General features: G+C 43.5%; 1 protein-coding gene across 1 annotated transcript; it reads left to right on the top strand.

Moving 5' to 3' along the window:
* Positions 1–6,542: 6,542 nt before the first annotated feature.
* Positions 6,543–7,493, top strand: LOC307038965 (olfactory receptor 6N2-like; the record flags this gene model as incomplete). Its single annotated transcript, XM_079680634.1, has 1 exon — positions 6,543–7,493. One exon carries the CDS (start codon positions 6,543–6,545, stop codon positions 7,491–7,493), a length of 951 nt encoding a protein of 316 aa, XP_079536760.1.
* Between the last annotated feature and the right edge of the window lie 14,751 nt (positions 7,494–22,244).

A 22,244-nucleotide genomic window follows, 5' to 3' on the forward strand; every position in this document is an offset into this window, starting at 1 on the left:
TTTTACAAATATGAGAGTTTCCTTGCTATTACTTCTTTGCATCTCAAAAACATGAGATCCAAACTCCAAGCTTAAACTCATGTTTCTTTAATGGTACCTCAACGTGTGTCCTTTTGCGGTCGATGGCAGGCCTTTTTCTGGTTTGATATCTCACCTCGGACACTTCAGTCCAAATGTTACCAAGGTAAGGTTGAAAATCAGTTTTACTGTTCGTTAACAGTCACAAGGTACACATACATTATAATGTATGAGATTCTTCTCGATGATAGTTTCTGATTCGTCTCAAAGTGACAAACATCGCAGTTCCTTCAACAAGTGATACATATGAGGTTTGAAGTGGTAAAAAACGGAGGTGATTAGAATCTGTGTCCGGAGTTAACGCTCGGTCGTGTTCCCGCTGATGTCGAAGTCGTACCTTTGATTATTTTTAGTTTGCCACATTCCAGCCGTTTGTTTGTAAAACATGTATTTAAAGGTTTCAGGGCTGACCAAGAGAATTCACAGCTGTGTGTTTGTGTGATCCATCTAATGTACCTGGGCCTGTTTGTGTGTTTGATAGTTCTTTGTTTCTAAGAATGTTTTATTTTCAGACCTATTTAACAGATTCATAATTCTGTTATTATCTTTTGAGCATCCGTCTTCTTGCAGATCTTCTCGCCAGCACTTAATTTGTAACTGTTTTTACAACTAAACCAAGCAGTGGACTCACTCCTAGACTGGTTTGTTTCTGTATTAGATGTATGTAGATTATACTTCTCTATATATATCAGTTTGATGAACTGCAGATGACATGTATGAGAACACTACGACTGTAGTAACTCACAGAAATCTAATAAATCTATCACCAAACCAAAGTGTTGCTGTGGTGTGTTCATTACGAGCCTGTATGTGATCTGAAGGGATCAAATCGATCTGCATCGTCTGTTGAGTTTTAAACGTGTTAATGTTGCTGCAGGATCAAAACAAACTTCCTTTACGGGTTATTAAAGTATATCCTATAATCACCTCAAACCAAACTACGAGGGCGGGTTTGTGTTCAAATAAGCATTCGATGTAGTTATGGCTGGTACGTATAACGAGTTGTAGTTCCATAATGAGGTATGAACATCCATCATTTAAAACAACAATGTATGTTTTAATGTTACGAGGCTGTGAGATCCCGTTATATCGTGGCTCAAATGACTTCTGGTCCCAAATTCATCACGTAATTCAGGTTAGAATATCCTTTATTGCAAAATGGCACCATGCATACCGATCTGATCTGAGACACAAGTTATACATGAGGTATCATGTCCGTGTCTATTGATGATCATTATATTTACAGCTTGGGCCCGTTCAGAATATGTGCCGCACTAACACTCACTAGAGCACCTAAAGTGGATTATTCTGCCACTCTGAACCCAAACTGAGTATTTCCTTCAGTGTGTTTTGATAAAAAAGTGTTGACTAAATAAAGAGCACCAAAGGAGCTTTGACGTTATTTTCTTTACAGATTCTCTCTTTCATTTGCTTTGATTATTGTTCTGTCTTGTTTGTGCAGGTTTAGCCTTCTGCGCCTCTGGGTGTTTACAGCAGCACAATGTAAGGAAGCAAACAGGTCAGCGTGTTAATGAGGTCACCTGAGAGCAGCTCTCATTAAGGCCGGAGCTCGTTAGTCCACAGAGTCCAAGCTGCAGCTCATGAACCACAAACATCATTTCATCATCTGCACGATGTTTTCACCGCCCTGCCCTCTGCCCTGCAGGCTTCACTTTAGGATGTACTGTCTGAGAGCATGAGGGCCAATATGTAGTATGTTAAAATGCACTCTCAGCACTGGATGGTGCATCGTACCGGTCAAACAGTTGAGAGTAGACACATCTCACTATCAGCAGCTTCTCGGCTCCGACACTGAAGCTACGCAACAAAGTGCGATTGCGGATCCTCTCGTGAACCTATCGCCACACAAAGCTATACATGTGGGGTGGTGTCTATATTCAAATACTCAGTGTTTCTGTTAGCCGGAATTTGAATGTAAAAATGGTAAATATAAATCTCTCCGGTCATGTTGTACAGTAAAAATAATTAGCTGCAAGCTCAGTTGAAAGTGCATCAAAAATACTTTTAATAGACAAGTCAGCCCCTACGCACCAAGTTCGTGTTAAACAAATGTTTATGATTCTTACACGTTTAGTTCAGCAGGATCATCTCCACATATTAACACCTCTTTGGGATTTCTAAAGTAAAAAGCTTGTCAAATAAGTGGAGCTGTCGTCTTTGTCCAGCACAGTGATGGAGAGAGGGGGTTGAGCTGCCAGTCAGATTACATCAGAGGCCGCAACGAGGACACGAAGAGCTGTCTCCTGGTGTTTCTTTTTATTCATAATAATAATAATAATAATAATAATAAATTATATTTGTATATAGCGCCTTTTAAGGGACCCAAGGTCACTGTACATGGTGGACAAAAAAAACAGACACACAATCAAAGGGCAAACAAAAAATAAAGGAAGCCGGGGGACCAAGAAAGGGCCAGGGCCCGAAGGCCAGTGCCCGAAGGCCAGGGCCCGAAGGCCAGGGTGAACAGCCGTGTTTGTAATGATGATTTGAAGATGTCCAGGGAGACAGCATTGCGGATTTCGGCAGGAAGTGCATTCCAGAGGGGGGGGCCCGCAACACTGAACGGCCCCCCACAATGAGTAATATTGGACAATGACCAAGAAAGACGGATGATTGAAATACAATTAAATGTCTCTGAGGATCATGTCCATCCCGAATAAGTGAAAGATTGGGTTTTTTGTTTAATTAAATTTGTGCTCTGTCATCACATGTTAGACGCTTTTATCCAAAGCGACTTCCATACTCAATACTGTGGACAATCCCCTCAGGGACACAACGACATGCTGACTGCAGTGGGGTTTGAACCTGTGACCCCCTGATCCCAACACCAAGGCTCTATCCACTGAGCCACACGCCTCCCTGTCATGTTCATGTCAGTCACACTGGATGTGCTCATGAAGGGAACAGATGCTAACCAGCGGCCCACAGCGCGTGTTCCTCCTTCAACACGTTTAGACTCAAAACCAAACATCATCCAGCAAATAGATGGATCATGAGACAATAGATGTTTTGATCCATTCCCAGACAGTTTGAACCTTTCTATGCGGTGCGTGGTCGAGGATCTGTTTGTTCTGACCTTAAGGGCTGCGAGGCCCTAAAGACACTGCTCCTGTATCAAATGCACACATTGATGCCACCAAATAACACAATGAAAATAGAAAGTATTACAAACAGAACCGTCTTCAGAACGCGTTACTGTAATAATATTACTTTTGTCGGTAACGGAGTAGTGTAACGCGCTACTTTTATAATTCAGTAATCACACTACAGTTACTAACATTGCCCCGACACGCGTTACTTCGTTACTTACTAAAAATCAGTCATAATCACACTGACAGACAAGAGGGGTTTCCGCCGCAGGTTTATATATGTACGTAATCTGCGCGACTTGCGCGTCCACATCTCCACGTGCATAAACATGGCTGAGTCAGCGATAACTTTCGAGGGGTGGAGGTAGGCCCATTATTTTGAGTTTGTCCGAAGAATAGACAGGAATGTGACGGTGAGGTGCAAACTGTGTCCAGGCCAGAAGCTGTTATCCACTGCTGTAAACACCACGTCCTCAACAAGCACCTGCAAAGAACACATGTTAAGGTGAAGCTAACGCACACGCTATGTGTCGTTTGTTTATATCACGCAGTCTGTTCTTCTTCTCTGTCTTCCGGTTGTTGCCTGTTTTGAATGACAAATACACACTACCGCCCCCTGCTGGTAAGGAGAGTTATTGCCACTCACGCATGCGCAGTTTGTACGTGCTCGCCAATTAAAGTAACGAGTAAAGTAACGAGTTACTTTATGTAGATAGTAACGAAGTATTGTAATATATTACATTTTTTTAGTAACAACCCCATCTCTGCATATGACAAATATGTGAGGGTGAGGAAGTCAGAGCATCGTCCGATGAGCCGGGGCCCAACTTAACCCCTGTGTGTATCTGATACCTGAACATATTACTAACATCAAACAAAGCACTGAACTAATCAAAGGGACGCTTTCAATATTTACTATTTTAAGATGTTTGTCTGTTTTACATTAACTTGACATTGCCTTCTCAGAACCTGCCATTCCAAACAACAAGATATTTGTGATTGGCCGATGACCTTTAATGAATATATAATGATCTCCACGGAGGAAGAAGGATGGTGATAAAAGCAGCAACACAGCTTCATGTTCACTGAGAGGCTGTCTCTGTCTGTACGTGCTTCATCATATCTACATTAATGTTATATTAATGTTTCACCAGCTGGTCTCAGGTCAGTTTCTCCTCATGTTCACTGAGAGGCTGTCTCTGTCTGTACGTGCTTCATCATATCTACATTAATGTTATATTAATGTTTCACCAGCTGGACTCAGGTCAGTTTCTCCTCATGTTTACTGAGAGGCTGTCTCTGTCTGTACGTGCTTCATCATATCTACATTAATGTTATATTAATGTTTCACCAGCTGGTCTCAGGTCAGTTTCTCCTCAGGTTCACTGAGAGGCTGTCTCTGTCTGTACGTGCTTCATCATATCTACATTAATGTTATATTAATGTTTCACCAGCTGGTCTCAGGTCAGTTTCTCCTCAGGTTCACTGAGAGGCTGTCTCTGTCTGTACGTGCTTCATCATATCTACATTAATGTTATATTAATGTTTCACCAGCTGGTCTCAGGTCAGTTTCTCCTCAGGTTTACTGAGAGGCTGTCTCTGTCTGTACGTGCTTCATCATATCTACATTAATGTTATATTAATGTTTCACCAGCTGGTCTCAGGTCAGTTTCTCCTCAGGTTCACTGAGAGGCTGTCTCTGTCTGTACATGCTTCATCATATCTACATTAATGTTATATTAATGTTTCACCAGCTGGTCTCAGGTCAGTTTCTCCTCATGTTCACTGAGAGGCTGTCTCTGTCTGTACGTGCTTCATCATATCTACATTAATGTTATATTAATGTTTCACCAGCTGGTCTCAGGTCAGTTTCTCACGTTTCCTGTTCCTGACTTATCATTATTTCATGAAATGAATTTGATATATTAATGTTCTTTATATTGTTGTTGTATATTCATGAGGGCTATCAGGTCATGTTCAAACAGCTGGACTCAGGTCTGTTCCTCATGTTTCGTGTTCACATCCAGCCTATGGTTCACGTGAGGATGTTTCTCCCTAATGTTGAAACGGGTGGACTCTGGTCTGTTTCTCCTCGTGTTAACCGAGATGGTTTTTCTGTGTGTTCTTGATTAATTGTATATATATATATATATATTAATAACATTAATATTGTTATGTTACTGTTGTACATTAACATGAGTGTTTCAACAGGTGGAGTCACATCTCTCTCTCACGTTTCCTGTTTCTTGTGACACTGTTTCTGACTGTTATCATTAATTGCACCTATTAATGCAATATATATATATTAATGTTCTTAATATTGTTGTTATATTGAAACAGGTGGATTCAGGTCTGTTTCTCGTGTTCCGTGTTCACATCCAGTCTATGGTTCACGTGAGGAGGTTTCTGCCTAATGTTTAAAGAGCGGGACTCAGGTCAGTTTGCCCTCATGTTTCCATGATGCTCCTGTGTGTTTGGGATTAATTATATATATTAATAGTTTTTAAATATGTGTTATATATAAACATGAGTGTTTCAACAGGTGGAGTCACATCTCTTTCTCCTATTTCGTGTTCACTGTGATGCCCGTCACCATTTATTACATCAATAATTGTTCTTTATATTAATGTTAGTACAATTATTTTCAAAGACCAAGCAGATTCAGTTAGAGCTGTTTGTCCTTGTGTTTCATGTTCCTTGTGATATGATTCATTATTGTTTTTCGAATGTCTTGAATTGTCATGTTGATTAATAATATAAGTAAAGGCTATTGACATTAATGTTTTATAAATTCATCTTTATATTTCAACAGGTGCATTCAATTCGGTTTTGTGTTCCCATCTTTTTTCTCCACATATTCCATCATAACCTTTTTCTGAGTCTTTATATATAAGTTTATAATATTTATATTGACTTGTTAAACTATATGAACATCAGTGTGTAAACAGGCGGATTCAGCTCTGAGTCAGTTCACGTTTTAATCTGGTGGTTAAACTCAAGTTGTTATAGTTTCTGGATTACTTTACAAATATCAACCTTTTATAAGTATAGGTCTTATCTATGAAAGTTTAACAAATGTGTGTTTCATTAAGGTTGTATATTAATGTTATAACAACCAAGGTTATATTCATTTATGTAATGTTTTAAACAGGTTGTTGTAGTTCTGACTTTATTCCTGCAGTTGATCTGACGTCAGTCTGTCGTGTGTCTGATCCATATATCCAATACTGTTAAATATTAAATCCATTCATGGGAAATGTTTATACAGGCTTTTTCAGTTTTGACTGAATGACATTTACACTTATTGTTACTGTTGTTGACCTGAGGTCACAGCGTGTTTGTTGGGGTCTCCTCATGACGTCAGCAGGGCTTAACGTGACCTCGTCCCTGACGCTGGTCGGTTTCTCCTCGCTGTCTGGCCACAGCTCGCTCTTATTCTTCGTGTTTTTGTTGCTGTACCTCTTTGTGTTGTTCAGTGACTCTCTGGTGATTTATATCATCTGTTCGCAGCGAGCTCTTCACCGGCCCATGTTTGCCTTCGTGGCATCACTTCTGCTGAACTCTGTCACAGGCAGCACACTGATTTATCCTAAACTTCTGTCAGAGCTGTTGCTGTCCGGCTCCGGCTTGGTGCAGGTCTCCTGGACTTTGTGTCTGTGCCAGGGTTTCTTTGTTTCCTCTCTTGGTGGAGCTAGCTTCATGCTATTGTCGGCCATGGCCTTTGACCGCTACCTGTCCATCTGCCACCCGATGCACTACGCTGTGCTGGTAACTCCTGCCAAGGTGGTGCTGATGCTGCTTCTCTGCTGGATGCTGCCTGCTATTCTAGGGGGAGTCACAACGCTGCTGGCTAGCCGCTTACCGCTCTGCAGGGCGCAGCTTTACAGGGCCTACTGCAACATCGACAGCCTTGTGAGCCTGAGCTGTGGTGGTGCTGAAGCGCGGCTGAGTGGATTATACAGTCTGCTGATCACAGCAGTTATCATATTCCTTCCCTCCGCCTTCGTGCTCTTCTCCTACGCTAGGATCCTCTTCCTCTGTCTGCGGCGCTCACGTAGCTTCAGCAGCAAAGCTCTACAAACCTGTCTTCCTCACCTGCTCGTCTTCTTTAACTATTCCATCAGCGTCTGCTTAGACCTGCTGCTTCGCCGCCTGCAGAGCAACAAAGAGTCTGACTCCACCCTCATCACCTCCATCCTGATGATGCTAGTACCTACTGTACTGAACCCCGTGGTGTACGGGCTGAAGTTAAAGGAGGTGTTAACGCATGTGAAGAGGCTGCTGAGCTGCCGCAGAGACAGCTGATCTCAACACTGTTTGATTGCCCCATACAAAGGTCCATGTAGACAGAAGCATTTGTTACATCAGGAGAAACAGTGCGGCCCATATTCAGTTGATCACCACGAACATAACTGAGAGCGGGAAACATTTTCCAGGCCTCCTTTTCGGCTCCACGTCCCCATGGGCCATCCCCAAGAGGGTCCTGTCTCCGTCCTCCTCTAGAGGGTCCCGTCAATTTCTAATCAAACATGAATAGGTGACATAAAAGAAAAGTACCAAAATGTATGAACAAATAAATAAATTAGAAAATAAAAAGTATAAATAAGTAAACAAAATATTAAGAATACCGTCAGTACCGTTCCGGTGCATAATATGTTTAAGGTACTAGAAGATTGTTTACTTATCTTTATTTTAAGGTGCCTTTTCTTTAAACCTTCAGATGTGAGCTATTAGTTATGCAGTAATAGTTTTGATAATAAAAAAAAATACTGAGCAACTTTAGTTGAGTTAACTTTATATATTTTATTGTCTAAAAAGCATTTATTACTTTCATATTCACAGTGTGTACCAATTGAGACTGTATTTCCCGTCAGGTGTCATCTCTCTAACCGGAGTACTGTTTTGTTGAAGCGGCTCCGGCACAAACATTACAACATACATCAGATTCCCCAACAGTAGGTGTAGCAGTACGTACAGCAAGTTGCATTACATAGATTGTTTTGAACACACCTTCAAAATAGCACTGATTATATTACTGGATGGAAACTGAAAGCACGGGAACATTAATAAACTACATAACAGAAAGTATGAATAACAATAATGAAGTTGTGACTGTTGATATGTTTATACTTTATATTATTTACTGTAAATGTTTAATTTAGATTTAATCATTACAATTATTCTTTCGATCTATCTATTTATATAAATGGGGTAGGTTACAGGAACTTTTCATCAACAGATTGCTTTAGTCTGGCTTGACTCTTCACTGATTGGTTGCACACACTATACATTTAGTGGCTATGCAAAACCGAAGGTGGGGCTCATTATCATATTAAAAAACGCCCGTTTTTTTACGCGCGATTAAAACGGGCGTTTTAAACGGGCGAATAGTGGCCCTTTGGGCTTTCCATACAATTACTTCTCTCCTCTGTCACCACATTTGAACAGATCCCCACACCCAAACACTCGGGTCTTCCCTACTCCCCCCATCCCCCCTTTTACCTCCCCTCCTTTAGTGCAGGTATTTATAAACAGGAACCTAAAAAAGGAAACACACAATATGTACAACAGCATTGGTTTGAATAAAAAAAACTATAAACATGTGTCCGGGCCTCTCCCTTGGGTTAGGTAACCCTTATTTATTACCTAACCCTAAACATTTAGTATAAATAGGTCATCCTTGTCCCTGTTGCTCATTCTTGCTCTGACTGCTACCAGGAGCACATTAAGCCTAGACCTCCAAGAGGTGGGGCAGGACAACACATCCAGCATCCTGGTACCATATTCTGCTGCTGATGACAACAAGGCATTCCTTATTGATGGCACCATTGTGACACCTTTCAATGCGTCCACCGTGAAGAACTCAATGAAGGTTTGTGACTACACCTACGATCTGGATGGGGTCTGCATTGAACTGGATCGTCTGAGTGCCATCAAGGCAGGATTGCACTACCTGCACCTCAAATATCCAAAAGGAAAATTGGTAGGACACTACCATATCCTGAAAAAACACTTTAATCTGAGGAGGATGAGCAATGAAGGATGAAAAGCCATCAAACAGATACTTGGCCTGTATGTGTCTGTGCTGGATGGGGGCTACTTCCTGAACTTCACGATAGTCTCTGAGGATTTTAGATCTCAACAACCCGGATCCCAGGGTAACAGGCCTTTGTCGCTACGAGAAGTGTGGAGAGTTGCTGACTGATGTGTGGGAAGCTTTTAGGGGGAAACTTAAGGCGCTGGGTCCAGCAGACATGGCAAGGGACACAGTGAGGAAAAATAGCTGGAAGGACTTTTCAAATTGGAATATTCTTCCGCAAGATCAAGAATTCATCCTTCATCTCTTGGATGAGGCAATTGTTGAGGCCAACAAGAATTATTCGCCAGGATCATGATCACCAAGTTTGGTCAAAAACAGCATGAGCCTCTCATTCTGTCCCAGGTTGCCGATGTGCGAGCTATAACAAAGGTGTCTGTCCATGCTGCTGTTGTGATTGCAGCCAAAGACAATCATACTCACCTTCTGTGGTCCAGGGTAGGACTAGAGGATCAGTTGGGCCATGATGGTACCCTTTACTCCACCCTATCCATTTTTGAGGCTGTCAACTATTCCTCAAATATGGATGGAAGACCACATCAGTGGTCGAAGAAGATGAGGAACCTGTTCACCCCTGTGAATGTCACATTTCTTCAGCTTTATTGCGATGCTCCCCACAGCCACCTTAAGAGCGCATTATCATACAAGCACCCAGTTTCTGGATGCATTGTTACATGTGGTCTGTGCCACAAAGACACAAACAAGGCAATGCTGTCCAGGGCTCTGGACTACATTGAACATGTGGAGGAGATGGCCAAGAAGATGGTTGGCCAAATTCACCTAAGGATGGAAGTGGTGGGACTCTTTGAAAAGGAAGATGGTATTCCATCGATCTTTGTTCCCGAAAAGTTCTTCCGTCTACCTGCCATTGACCACCTTCTGAGCACCATCCCTCTTGTGCTCCCTTTCTTGGATGAAGCTAATGGTGAGGGACTGCCCACTGTTATCAGAGACATCCTCGAGTATCTGGGGATCACACTGAGGAAGGGGTTTGACTCCCATTTATTTGTTGGTGGCTTCCTGAGCAGCTGGACTACCTACCAGGCTGAGCTGGCAGTGGAGGAGACCCTGTGGGGACATCCCCTGTTCAACTTGGATAAAAAATGGAGTGTCAGTCTCGGCACTGACACTCTCAGTGAAAACAGCCTGACATTTATGAGAGGTTTCCTGGCACTGGCTCCACCAAATAGTGCAAGTGTCGAAAGTGAGCCACCACCTCTGAGCAACTGGACCCACGATCCGCTCCAGGTGACCCGCATACTGAGGGTCTTTATTCTTGGTGACACCCTGGAAGCTGCTCCTTCACTTGTAGGTGCACAGATAATCCGGATCTTCCTTGGAGACATATACAAAAGGAATGACCGCATCCCCCTTGGGGCAATGGCTGGAACCACACCACCCGGAAAGCTCAAGGGCTCTGTGCACGTGGACAAAGTGGTAGAGGACTTAGCCACACGGGATTCATTCCACGCACCTGACACTTTTGGTCGGGCTCGCAACATGTGCATGAAGCGGGGTATTGATATCACGGAGTGTTTGATGCTTGGCTTTCAGGAGCTCAAACTAAAGTTCTTTCCAGCCTTCACTCTCCGTGACGTGCGGAAAAAGAAAATCCTGGGCTGGAATGGAACTGACTGGTACGAGCTCTGTCAGAGAGGCCAGGCATCATCCAAACGAGCCAGAGCAGCATCTCTTACAGGGGATGTCTGCATTGAGATTGAAAGGAGGAATCTGTCCCATTCACGGAACCTGGAGATCTACAGAGATAACGGCATGCCCTGGATGGAGCCCATCCTCCTGAGGCTACCCCAAAAAAATGGAAGCAACCGAAGAGCTCAAAGTTCTCACATTCCTGACCTGCGTTGGGATGCTGATGAACAATGACGATGTTATCTATGAGCAGCTAAAAACCCTCGTGACTGAGCTCCCATTCTCCCAGGCCAGGATGCAGGTCCTAAAACTCCAGTCTGCAATGATGCTCCCCAAGGTCCTGGGAACAAGCATCTGGAAACTGGCTGATGACATCCCCTACCGGATGAACAAACAACCAGCAAAGCCTAAACCAGCCACAAAAGCTGAAAAGCCAGAGGAGGAGGAGGAACCACAACAACCAGTGGCCTCTCTGAGGGATGCTTACACATCCTTTGTGTCAGGCGGCTGGAACCCCAATAAGAAACCTGGGTGCCTTCAAGCGTCGGCGCAACAGGACCCTCGCAGAGCAGCAAAACCCCTCATCGATGGCTGGTAAATCCAACGCTGACTTGTAAATAGTTCCTTAAAAACACTGTAGTTATAACTTGTTTGGTAATACAGAGTGGCTTGATATATTTGCTTTGTTCCTTGTTTGCTGTTAATAAAATAAATAAATAAAATAAAAAAACACTCGGACTCTGCCTTGACGTGGCGGCTTGCGATCATCAGCTATCCCAGACCAAGAAGATGACCTCCCTCCTCCCAGGCGACCCCTTGCCTGAAACGCAGGAACAGACCCATCGTCTGTTGTGCTAGATTAAAGGTGGGGTAGGTAAGTTTGAGAAACCAGCTCGAGATACACATTTTGTTATATTCCACGGAATGCTCTTAAAATCCCGATAGCAATGAATATCTGAAGTGCTTTGACAAAAAATACATTAAAACATGTCATAGTGGAAGCCGTGGCGCTGTAAAAAGCACGACCAATCATCTGAGCCGGCCCGGCTAAAGTAACTGGATGGCCAACCTGCCTGTCAGCCTTCCATCTGTGCACACATTTATCTTGTTCGTGTGTGTTGGAGGAGGGGCTCTGTGAGGAAGTGGCAGATTTGATCTGGTTGTGTATTTTCAAATTCTAGCGCACTCGAGCTGGTTTCTCCAAAATGACCTACCCCACCTTTGATGATTATTATCAAATGATCAAACTCCATTAAGATGCTGCTGATCATTCTCTGTAGCTTGTTCACTTCCAGAAATACATTCATATGTTTAAATAAATGTATAGATTAGAGCAGTATGTCGCGCATTTCTGAACAATGTATTACTCATTCATTACTAAGGATTTATTAATGTATTTAAAGTAATGTAGAAAGATCTTGAGTCCATAATAATAATTATTATTACAGAGCAAGTTATGTTTATGGCAAAATGTATTCACTAAAACAAAAAACATTTGACGAAAATATTAAATTCTGTCATTCCCGTCTCATCTGTATCTTTCTATATATTATCATTATCATCATCATCATCATCATCATCATCATCATCATCATCATCATCATGATTTTCTTTGATTCCAGTTGTTTTTATCTATTGGTTCTTTATTCATTTATTCACCTCCAGCCGGCAGTGTGTCTCTTTTGTAGTCTCCACTGAAAGGCTGTTTAAATAAAAAACTACACTCCACATGATGCATTGCGCGGCGGTCCGTTGCCAGGATACAGCACTCAGAAGCTATCAGACGTTGCTAACAGACGTACGGAGTTCATAGCTAATCGAACGTGTTTAAGAGACTTCTAAAAACACACACAAAGGGGTTGAATGGGGTCAAGAGTGAATAAAACTACTTTTGCTGAATATATTGCTTGTTTTCCATTTAAAGCTAGACTTATGGTATAATATGTCATTTCATGTAATTCTCAGTGTGAGCCATTGCTGAAGCAGGCCAAGAGGACCGTCTTGGTTAAATATTTGGCCCAATTGAGGGAGTCCAACCCTCACGGGATGGTTTCCAAGTTAGGCTTGGAGCCTGCTACTGGTAAGTTCCTCCCCTCCCTTCTCTCCCAGTGCCTCTTCCACTCCTCTCCCACCACCAGCAAAGGCCAGTTCATCTGGGCACTGCGGCTGCAAGTGCCCAGATGTGGAAACACGTCTACAACAGCTGGAGGAGAAGATGGAGTGGCTGTTAACCCTGTTCTGCCACGGAGGAGAGAGGCCCGCTGCCCCTCTCTCCTCCCAAAAGGGAGAGCTGGTGGTGAAACTGAAGAAGGGCTCTTCTTTCTACGGTAAGTTGTCCTTTCTTTGTAGGGAACATTTCAGACACACACAATCAAGAATGAAATCCTTATCCTACTCAAGACACATTTGTTGATTACAACATGTCACTACAGTTACAGTCAGATGATCCCTTCCCTTTTGAACTTGCTCTTTTAGCCATTGTTCAACTAATACATCCTGTTTTTTTGTTTATTCAGAGAAAGTTCTGGAGGCTTTAGCAAAAGTTCCACCTTGGGCCGAGGACGGAAAGGAAGGACCTGAAGAACGCCAGGCACGCGTCGAGCCATGGGCTGAGGTTCTGCCTCGACATGGCTCAGCCCACGATCCCCGGTTCTTGCTTATGAGGTTAAAAAATGTAACCTCATAAGCCTTCACTTTTAACTTCCTGTCTGCTTCACTTCTTTCAGGCTCAGTGAGCAGCGCTGGAAGAGAAAGCAGGAGAACCAGCTGGTCAATTGGAAGAAGATGCTAGATCATAAGGAGAACTCTAAGGCTAAGGTTATCCTATTTAACGCATAGTATAGAGCAGTGGTTCTCAACTGGTGGGTCGCGGGCCCGTTTCGAGTGGGTCGCAGATGTGTGAGTGACTTTTATTGTGAAGGCCCGATGTTCTAACGCTGTGCATGCATTATGCGTTGGACTGGAAGTACCGGAGACCATAAACGGTTTTGAAAACTTCTGTCACGTAGTGATCATCTTCTCAATACAAGTCCCCACGGAGAATAACTTTGCGGTAGAACTATTCTTTATACATCCATGGGTACAACTTCAGATGCAAATGAACACATAATGAAATATGACCCCCAGTTTGATGATTGACAGGTCACAGAACAATGGAGGCTATCTACCCTAATCCACAAAATCTCCTCTTTACTCTTCTCGCAGCAAGATGTCAAAAACAAACAATGGCATAAAATATTATTATTATGTCGGGTAGTAATAGATTTATTTATTTTCTTCTCAGAGAGTACCAGAATGAGTAGTTTGTTAGTATTTCGAAAAATCTCCTGGGGGAGAATTCCCCCAGACCCCCTGCTGGGGTTTGGTTTTCAGCATGTGTGCCTTTTGATGTTAAACAGTTCAGCTCTGATTCCATCATCATCACTTTCATTCATATCGCATGCTGAAAAGTGTATATATATATTACAGCACAATGTTTTGTTGAATAGATTTGAGTAATTAAACATTTCGGCAGGGCTCGAGCTTAAGGACGTCCCGTCGTCGAAAAAAATAGTGTCAGGGAGGATAAAAAATTTTTTTGGGACGAGAGTTAAAATAAAAATACCCTGCTAACTCTACTACAAACGGCGATGAAAATGAAACCGACTGCACGTTTTGAGTAGCACACAGTTATTAAACCTCCTTGTCAACATAAACACACACGCACAAAACATTTAGCAACCCGCGAAATACACAGTACGTAGCTACAGCTGTGCGGCTGGCTGACAGCCCGCAAATTCCTGGGTCTAGCTATGTACTGAGTGTGTGTATTTCGCGGGTTGAGTGATGTACAATGACAATGGCATCCCGTGGAGGAATTCTGAAATGTTTTACCGTTACATCAGAAAAACGCACAGCAGAACCAGACCCTGGAGCGCCGGCCTCTTTTTGTACTTACTCCCATAGGCGGCGCGTGAGGCTCAGGTTTGGGAAGGCTAAATCACTTTTTGTACCTGACGCTGCACGCCTCCGGTGTCTATAGATGAGAGATTAACTCAGTGAAAGCACCCCCTGCTGAACAATCAGAGCTCAGTGTGCAGAGTTTAAATCTATCAATCATATTACAGGATAAAGGAAATGCAGGGAAGACGCCGACGTGTCGCACTTATCATTCATATCACACATCATATTCAATGACCCTGTTGCGCCTCGACTTTTTAAAGAGGTTTTCCCCACTGTTGGACCATCTGTGCTGGCAGTTTTAAACAGCAGCCTGCTCTCAGGGAAGGTCCCCGAAAACCTGAATTAAAAAACCCAGCCTGGATCCCACAGTTCTGGCTCATTTTAGGCCCATTTCCAAAATGCCTTTTATGTCAAAGATCCTGGAGAAGATTGTCTACAGTCAAATTAAGTTTTTTCTGGAAGAGAACAACATACTGGAGGTTTTCCAATCCGGTTTTAAAACTATGCACAGCACTGAAACAGCGCTTTTAAGAGTCTTTAATGACATCCTTTTATCTACTGACTCTGGGGACTGCGTTGTGCTCCTACTTATTGACTTAACTGCTGCTTTCGATACAGTCGACCATGACATCCTGATCTCCCGCTTGGAGAAGTGGGTGGGCATTGAGGGGAAAACACTGGAATGGTTCAGGTCATATTTGAAGGACAGAACTTTCTCTGTCAGCCTTGGTGACTCCGAGTCATCCTCTGCTCCACTCCTGTATGGGGTCCCACAGGGCTCAGTATTATGCCCCCTGCTATTCTCCCTCTATTTGCTCCCTCTTGGGTCAATTTTTTAGAAAGCACGGCATCGCATTCCACTGCTCTGCTGACGATAGCCTGATGTATGTCCCTCTAACAAAGAAGGAGGGTTACTCAATTAGCCCACTGCTAAAGTGCCTAGATGACATAAAGGCCTGGATGGCGTGCAACTTCCTTCAACTCAATGAAGGAAAAACAGAAGTAATGGTTTTTGGTAGCACCACTGACACCACTTCTGCAGACCTGGGCTCCTTGCATCAGTACACCAAGCCCACCATTACGAACCTTGGTATTAAAATGGACCGTGAACTCAAACTTGAGAGCCAGATTAAGTCGGTGGTAAAAACAAGCTTTTATCACCTGAGGCAGCTAGCCAAAGTAAAACCTTTTCTCTCCAGACATCAGTTTGAGACAGTAATCCATGCCTCTGTCACCACCCGGCCAGACTACTGTAACTCTCTCTACATGGGGGTCAGTGGGTCCTCCCTCGCACGACTGCAGCGGGTGTAAAATGCCGCAGCAAGGCTCTTAACTGGCACATGGAAGTATGACCACATTTCCCCTGTCTTAGCTTCTCTCCACTGGCTGCCAATATATTTTAGGATCCATTTTAAATCCCTAAATGGCATGACCCCACCATACCTTGCTGAGCTGCTAAAGCATTACACGCCGAACCGCCCTCTCAGGTCAGCGGACCAACTGCTCCTGAATGTGCCTAAAACCAGCTCAAAGCTCAGAGGGCACCGTTGCTTCTCTGTAGCGGCTCCCAAACTGTGGAACGCTCTGCCCCTGGAGATCAGACAGGCCTCCACACTGTGGAACGCTCTGCCCCTGGAGATCAGACAGGCCTCCACACTGTGGAACGCTCTGCCCCTGGAGATCAGACAGGCCTCCACACTGTGGAACGCTCTGCCCCTGGAGATCAGACAGGCCTCCACACTGTGGAACGCTCTGCCCCTGGAGATCAGATAGGCCTCCACACTGTGGAACGCTCTGCCCCTGGAGATCAGACAGGCCTCCACACTGTGGAACACTCTGCCCCTGGAGATCAGACAGGCCTCCACACTGTGGAACGCTCTGCCCCTGGAGATCAGACAGGCCTCCACACTGTGGAACGCTCTGCCCCTAGAGATCAGACAGGCCTCCACACTGTGGAACGCTCTGCCCCTGGAGATCAGACAGGCCTCCACACTGTGGAACGCTCTGCCCCTGGAGATCAGACAGGCCTCCACACTGTGGAACGCTCTGCCCCTGGAGATCAGACGGGCCTCCACACTGTGGAACGCTCTGCCCCTGGAGATCAGACAGGCCTCCACACTGTGGAACGCTCTGCCCCTGGAGATCAGACAGGCCTCCACACTGTGGAACGCTCTGCCCCTGGAGATCAGACAGGCCTCCACACTGCCTGCTTTTAAATCGCTTCTTAAAACCCACCTCTTCTCCTTAGCGTTTCAACATCTTTAGAGTGTTGCTTTTTTGCATTTAAATTGTTTTTACTTGTACTTGTTTTATGGTGTGTGAGCCGAGTTACTTTTTTGTATGCTTTGTTTTATTTATTTGCCTGTACAGCACTTTGGTCTGGAGGTTTAAAGTGCTTTATAAATAAAGTTGTATTGTATCACATCATCAATCAGTGTCACATGGCCTACTGTATGCATAAGTATTATTTTAAGCAACACATTAAGTTGACCAAACACTCAACTAAAATTTAATTAAAGTCAGATCGTGTCTAGACGGGGCAGTGATATCATAAAACTGTTGTACGCTTTCAAACACTTGGTAGTTAATTTGTAACCAGTTGTTCTGTATTCACCTTGCAGGTGCAGCTATGTGGCTCTTATCCTGGATTATTTGTTTAAGTCATGGATGTTTAAAGTTCATATTTGTCTAATATTAGTTTACTTTTCATGAATGAAGTATGACGCTGTGCTGTCAGTACACTTGTCCCTGTTTGTGATTGGTCAAATGTAGCTAGCCCCGCCCCTTTCATGTGAACGCGCTCTCAGCTGGAGAGAGAAACCCTGGCTTGATTTACCGAGTTGATAACCAGCGTCGTAGGACCGCTTAGCGAGATCTCGTTTGTTAGGGTTAGTTAAGATAACTCAAACATATCCAGGTCTGTTGAACTGGCTGCTCACAGAGGCAAGACACCAGACCAATCAGAGAGTTGCATGGAAATAAAAGTGTGCTTGTGTCATTCAAGCTCGGCTCTGTGTGTGTGCGTGTGCGCGTGTGTGTGGAAATAGCGCATTTAGTGTGTGTGACAGTGTGAGAGAGAGAGAGGAAGAGAGAGAGAGAGGGAGAGAGAGAGGGACCGGTGCCAGCAGCAGGGACCGTGTTGTTAGCATCTGGTTAGCTAGCTGCACTAACGGACATACGGAGCTGTTTGTTCCACAACAAGCTGGAGGAGAGTCTCCTCTCAGACTGAGAGGCTCAGGTGAGCTAAAGGACTCTCTGAGTGTTTAGATAGTTCACTTTAGTCTAAGTTATCTCAGTGGGTCTCAAACGGTTTGGTCACAAATTATTCAAAAGATTATTTCCGTGGCTCACCTTCATATGATCATTATAGTTATAAAAAAAACAAGAGAATAAATGAAACACAGTTATGAAATACTATATGGCAGTAAAACAAGAATACAGTTTGAAAGGGGAGTGATTTGTAAAATATCCATAAAGAAAAAGAACATCTGCTTCCAGTTGTGTTTCATCTGGGTGCTGAGAGATGTATCCATAGATCTCTTCATGTTGCTCTCAAATTGCACCAGATTGATGCTTTCAACTTCTCTCCACGAGCTGAGGAAGCTAAATGCTTGATGGGAAACGACTCGCTGGTATCTCGAGCTGAGCGCTCATTGGTGGGTTTTACCCCGTGCTGCTGATGAAACTCTCAATTGGCTCGGCAAAAGTTTGTTGTTGTTTTTTGTCAGTTTTACGTCGCCCCCTCCATTAACATTTTTCATCATCATGAAATTAATATCTATATATTTTATATACTTTAGATATCTTAGCATATTCATACACACTATTCATACTGCTCTCAGGCTGCTGTGTGTATCTAGTGTATTCATACACACTGTTCATACTGCTCACAGGCTGCTGTGTGTATCTAGTGTATTCATACACACTGTTCATACTGCTCTCAGGCTGCTGTGTGTATCTAGTGTATTCATACACACTGTTCATACTGCTCTCAGGCTGCTGTGTGTATCAGTGTATTCATACACACTGTTCATACTGCTCACAGGCTGCTGTGTGTATCTAGTGTATTCATACACACTGTTCATACTGCTCTCAGGCTGCTGTGTGTATCAGTGTATTCATACACACTGTTCATACTGCTCTCAGGCTGCTGTGTGTATCTAGTGTATTCATACACACTGTTCATACTGCTCACAGGCTGCTGTGTGTATCTAGTGTATTCATACACACTGTTCATACTGCTCACAGGCTGCTGTGTGTATCTAGTGTATTCATACACACTGTTCATACTGCTCTCAGGCTGCTGTGTGTATCTAGTGTATTCATACATACTGTTCATACTGCTCTCAGGCTGCTGTGTGTATCTAGTGTATTCATACACACTGTTCATACTGCTCTCAGGCTGCTGTGTGTATCTAGTGTATTCATACACACTGTTCATACTGCTCACAGGCTGCTGTGTGTATCTAGTGTATTCATACACACTGTTCATACTGCTCTCAGGCTGCTGTGTGTATCTAGTGTATTCATACACACTGTTCATACTGCTCTCAGGCTGCTGTGTGTATCTAGTGTATTCATACACACTGTTCATACTGCTCACAGGCTGCTGTGTGTATCTAGTGTATTCATACACACTGTTCATACTGCTCTCAGGCTGCTGTGTGTATCTAGTGTATTCATACACACTGTTCATACTGCTCTCAGGCTGCTGTGTGTATCTCGTGTATTCATACACACTGTTCATACTTCTCTCAGGCTGCTGTGTGTATCTAGTGTATTCATACACACTGTTCATACTGCTCTCAGGCTGCTGTGTGTATCTAGTGTATTCATACACACTGTTCATACTGCTCTCAGGCTGCTGTGTGTATCTAGTGTATTCATACACACTGTTCATACTGCTCACAGGCTGCTGTGTGTATCTAGTGTATTCATACACACTGTTCATACTGCTCTCAGGCTGCTGTGTGTATCTAGTATATTCATACACACTGTTCATACTGCTCTCAGGCTGCTGTGTGTATCTAGTATATTCATACACACTGTTCATACTGCTCACAGGCTGCTGTGTGTATCTAGTGTATTCAAACACACTGTTCATACTGCTCTCAGGCTGCTGTGTGTATCTAGTATATTCATACACACTGTTCATACTGCTCTCAGGCTGCTGTGTGTATCTAGTGTATTCATACACACTGTTCATACTGCTCTCAGGCTGCTGTGTGTATCTAGTGCATTCATACTGCTCTCAGGCTGCTGTGTGTATCTAGTGTATTCATACACACTGTTCATACTGCTCTCAGGCTGCTGTGTGTATCTAGTTTATTCAAACACACTGTTCATACTGCTCTCAGGCTGCTGTGTGTATCTAGTGTATTCATACACACTGTTCATACTGCTCTCAGGCTGCTGTGTGTATCTAGTGTATTCATACACACTGTTCATACTGCTCTCAGGCTGCTGTGTGTATCTAGTGTATTCATACACACTGTTCATACTGCTCTCAGGCTGCTGTGTGTATCTAGTGTATTCATACACACTGTTCATACTGCTCTCATGCTGCTGTGTGTATCTAGTGTATTCATACACACTGTTCATACTGCTCTCAGGCTGCTGTGTGTATCTAGTGTATTCATACACACTGTTCATACTGCTCTCAGGCTGCTGTGTGTATCTAGTGTATTCATACACACTGTTCATACTGCTCTCAGGCTGCTGTGTGTATCTAGTGTATTCATACACACTGTTCATACTGCTCACAGGCTGCTGTGTGTATCTAGTGTATTCATACACACTGTTCATACTGCTCTCAGGCTGCTGTGTGTATCTAGTGTATTCATACACACTGTTCATACTGCTCTCAGGCTGCTGTGTGTATCTAGTGTATTCATACACACTGTTCATACTGCTCTCAGGCTGCTGTGTGTATCTAGTGTATTCATACACACTGTTCATACTGCTCACAGGCTGCTGTGTGTATCTAGTGTATTCATACACACTGTTCATACTGCTCACAGGCTGCTGTGTGTATCTAGTGTATTCATACACACTGTTCATACTGCTCACAGGCTGCTGTGTGTATCTAGTGTATTCATACACACTGTTCATACTGCTCACAGGCTGCTGTGTGTATCTAGTGTATTCATACACACTGTTCATACTGCTCTCAGGCTGCTGTGTGTATCTAGTGTATTCATACACACTGTTCATACTGCTCACAGGCTGCTGTGTGTATCTAGTGTATTCATACACACTGTTCATACTGCTCACAGGCTGCTGTGTGTATCTAGTGTATTCATACACACTGTTCATACTGCTCACAGGCTGCTGTGTGTATCTAGTGTGTTCATACACACTGTTCATACTGCTCTCAGGCTGCTGTGTGTATCTAGTGTATTCATACCCCTCACTGTTTATTCATCATTCACTTCATTCTATCTTTTATTCTGTAGATTGTGTACATTACTTTTCACTTTATTGCTTGTTGCACTCCTGTTTGGAAGCTAAACTGCATTTCGTTGTCTCAGTACTTGTAATCTGTGCAATATCAATAAAGTAGAATCTAATCTTGAGCAGGAACACATATATTTACTTAGTACATATCTGACATTAACGATTAAACACGTGTGCATTCTTTATAAATGCAAACCGAGTCAAGCCGACTCCCGAGGTTGCGGTATGCACCTTCAAGCTGTTTGCAATCCGCCAAAAAACCGAGAGAAGAAGAAGAAGAAGCCGAAGAAAAAGAAGAAGCTGACTCGGAGCTGTCCGATTTCAGGCGAGCTTTTTGAGACCTCCCCCGGCTGCAATCGGCTATTCTCGTCTACTTTCAAGGCGAGCCGCAACGCGTCTCAAACAAACCTACTACCTGTCATGCCTGGTTGTCAGAGCAGACACAACACATGTTTTCCTCTGTGGAAAACAAAACTGTTAGATAAATGCACGTTTTGTTCAGCCGGATAATCTCCACATGTCTACCCTACTCTTATACATTTCTAATCATACATCTACTGGCCAGAAACTAAATGCTAACTTTGTGCTACAGAGGAACTACAGCCGAGTCCAGCAGCACGACTTCAACTTCACGCCAACTTCAGATCCATATTCAAACACACAGATTCTAGATGGAAGGAGTTGAAGCGTTTGTTTGAACAGTCTGCAGGAGGCAGGGACTTGCTTTCAAGCAGAACAGAAACTAACTTAGAGGAGTGTTTACGTGTTCGGAGTAATGACGTACAACGACCTCCACGACCTCTGTAGTCCTATTCAGCCACTTGGTAACAACCATCGTTTCTCAGACATGTCCACTCTTCAGAGATCACCAGTGGGGTCACTGCTGATGATTTAATGTAGAACAAAACGTG

The sequence above is a fragment of the Notothenia rossii genome (assembly GCF_949606895.1).
Source record: "Notothenia rossii genome assembly, chromosome: 5".
Lineage (NCBI taxonomy): Eukaryota > Metazoa > Chordata > Actinopteri > Perciformes > Nototheniidae > Notothenia > Notothenia rossii.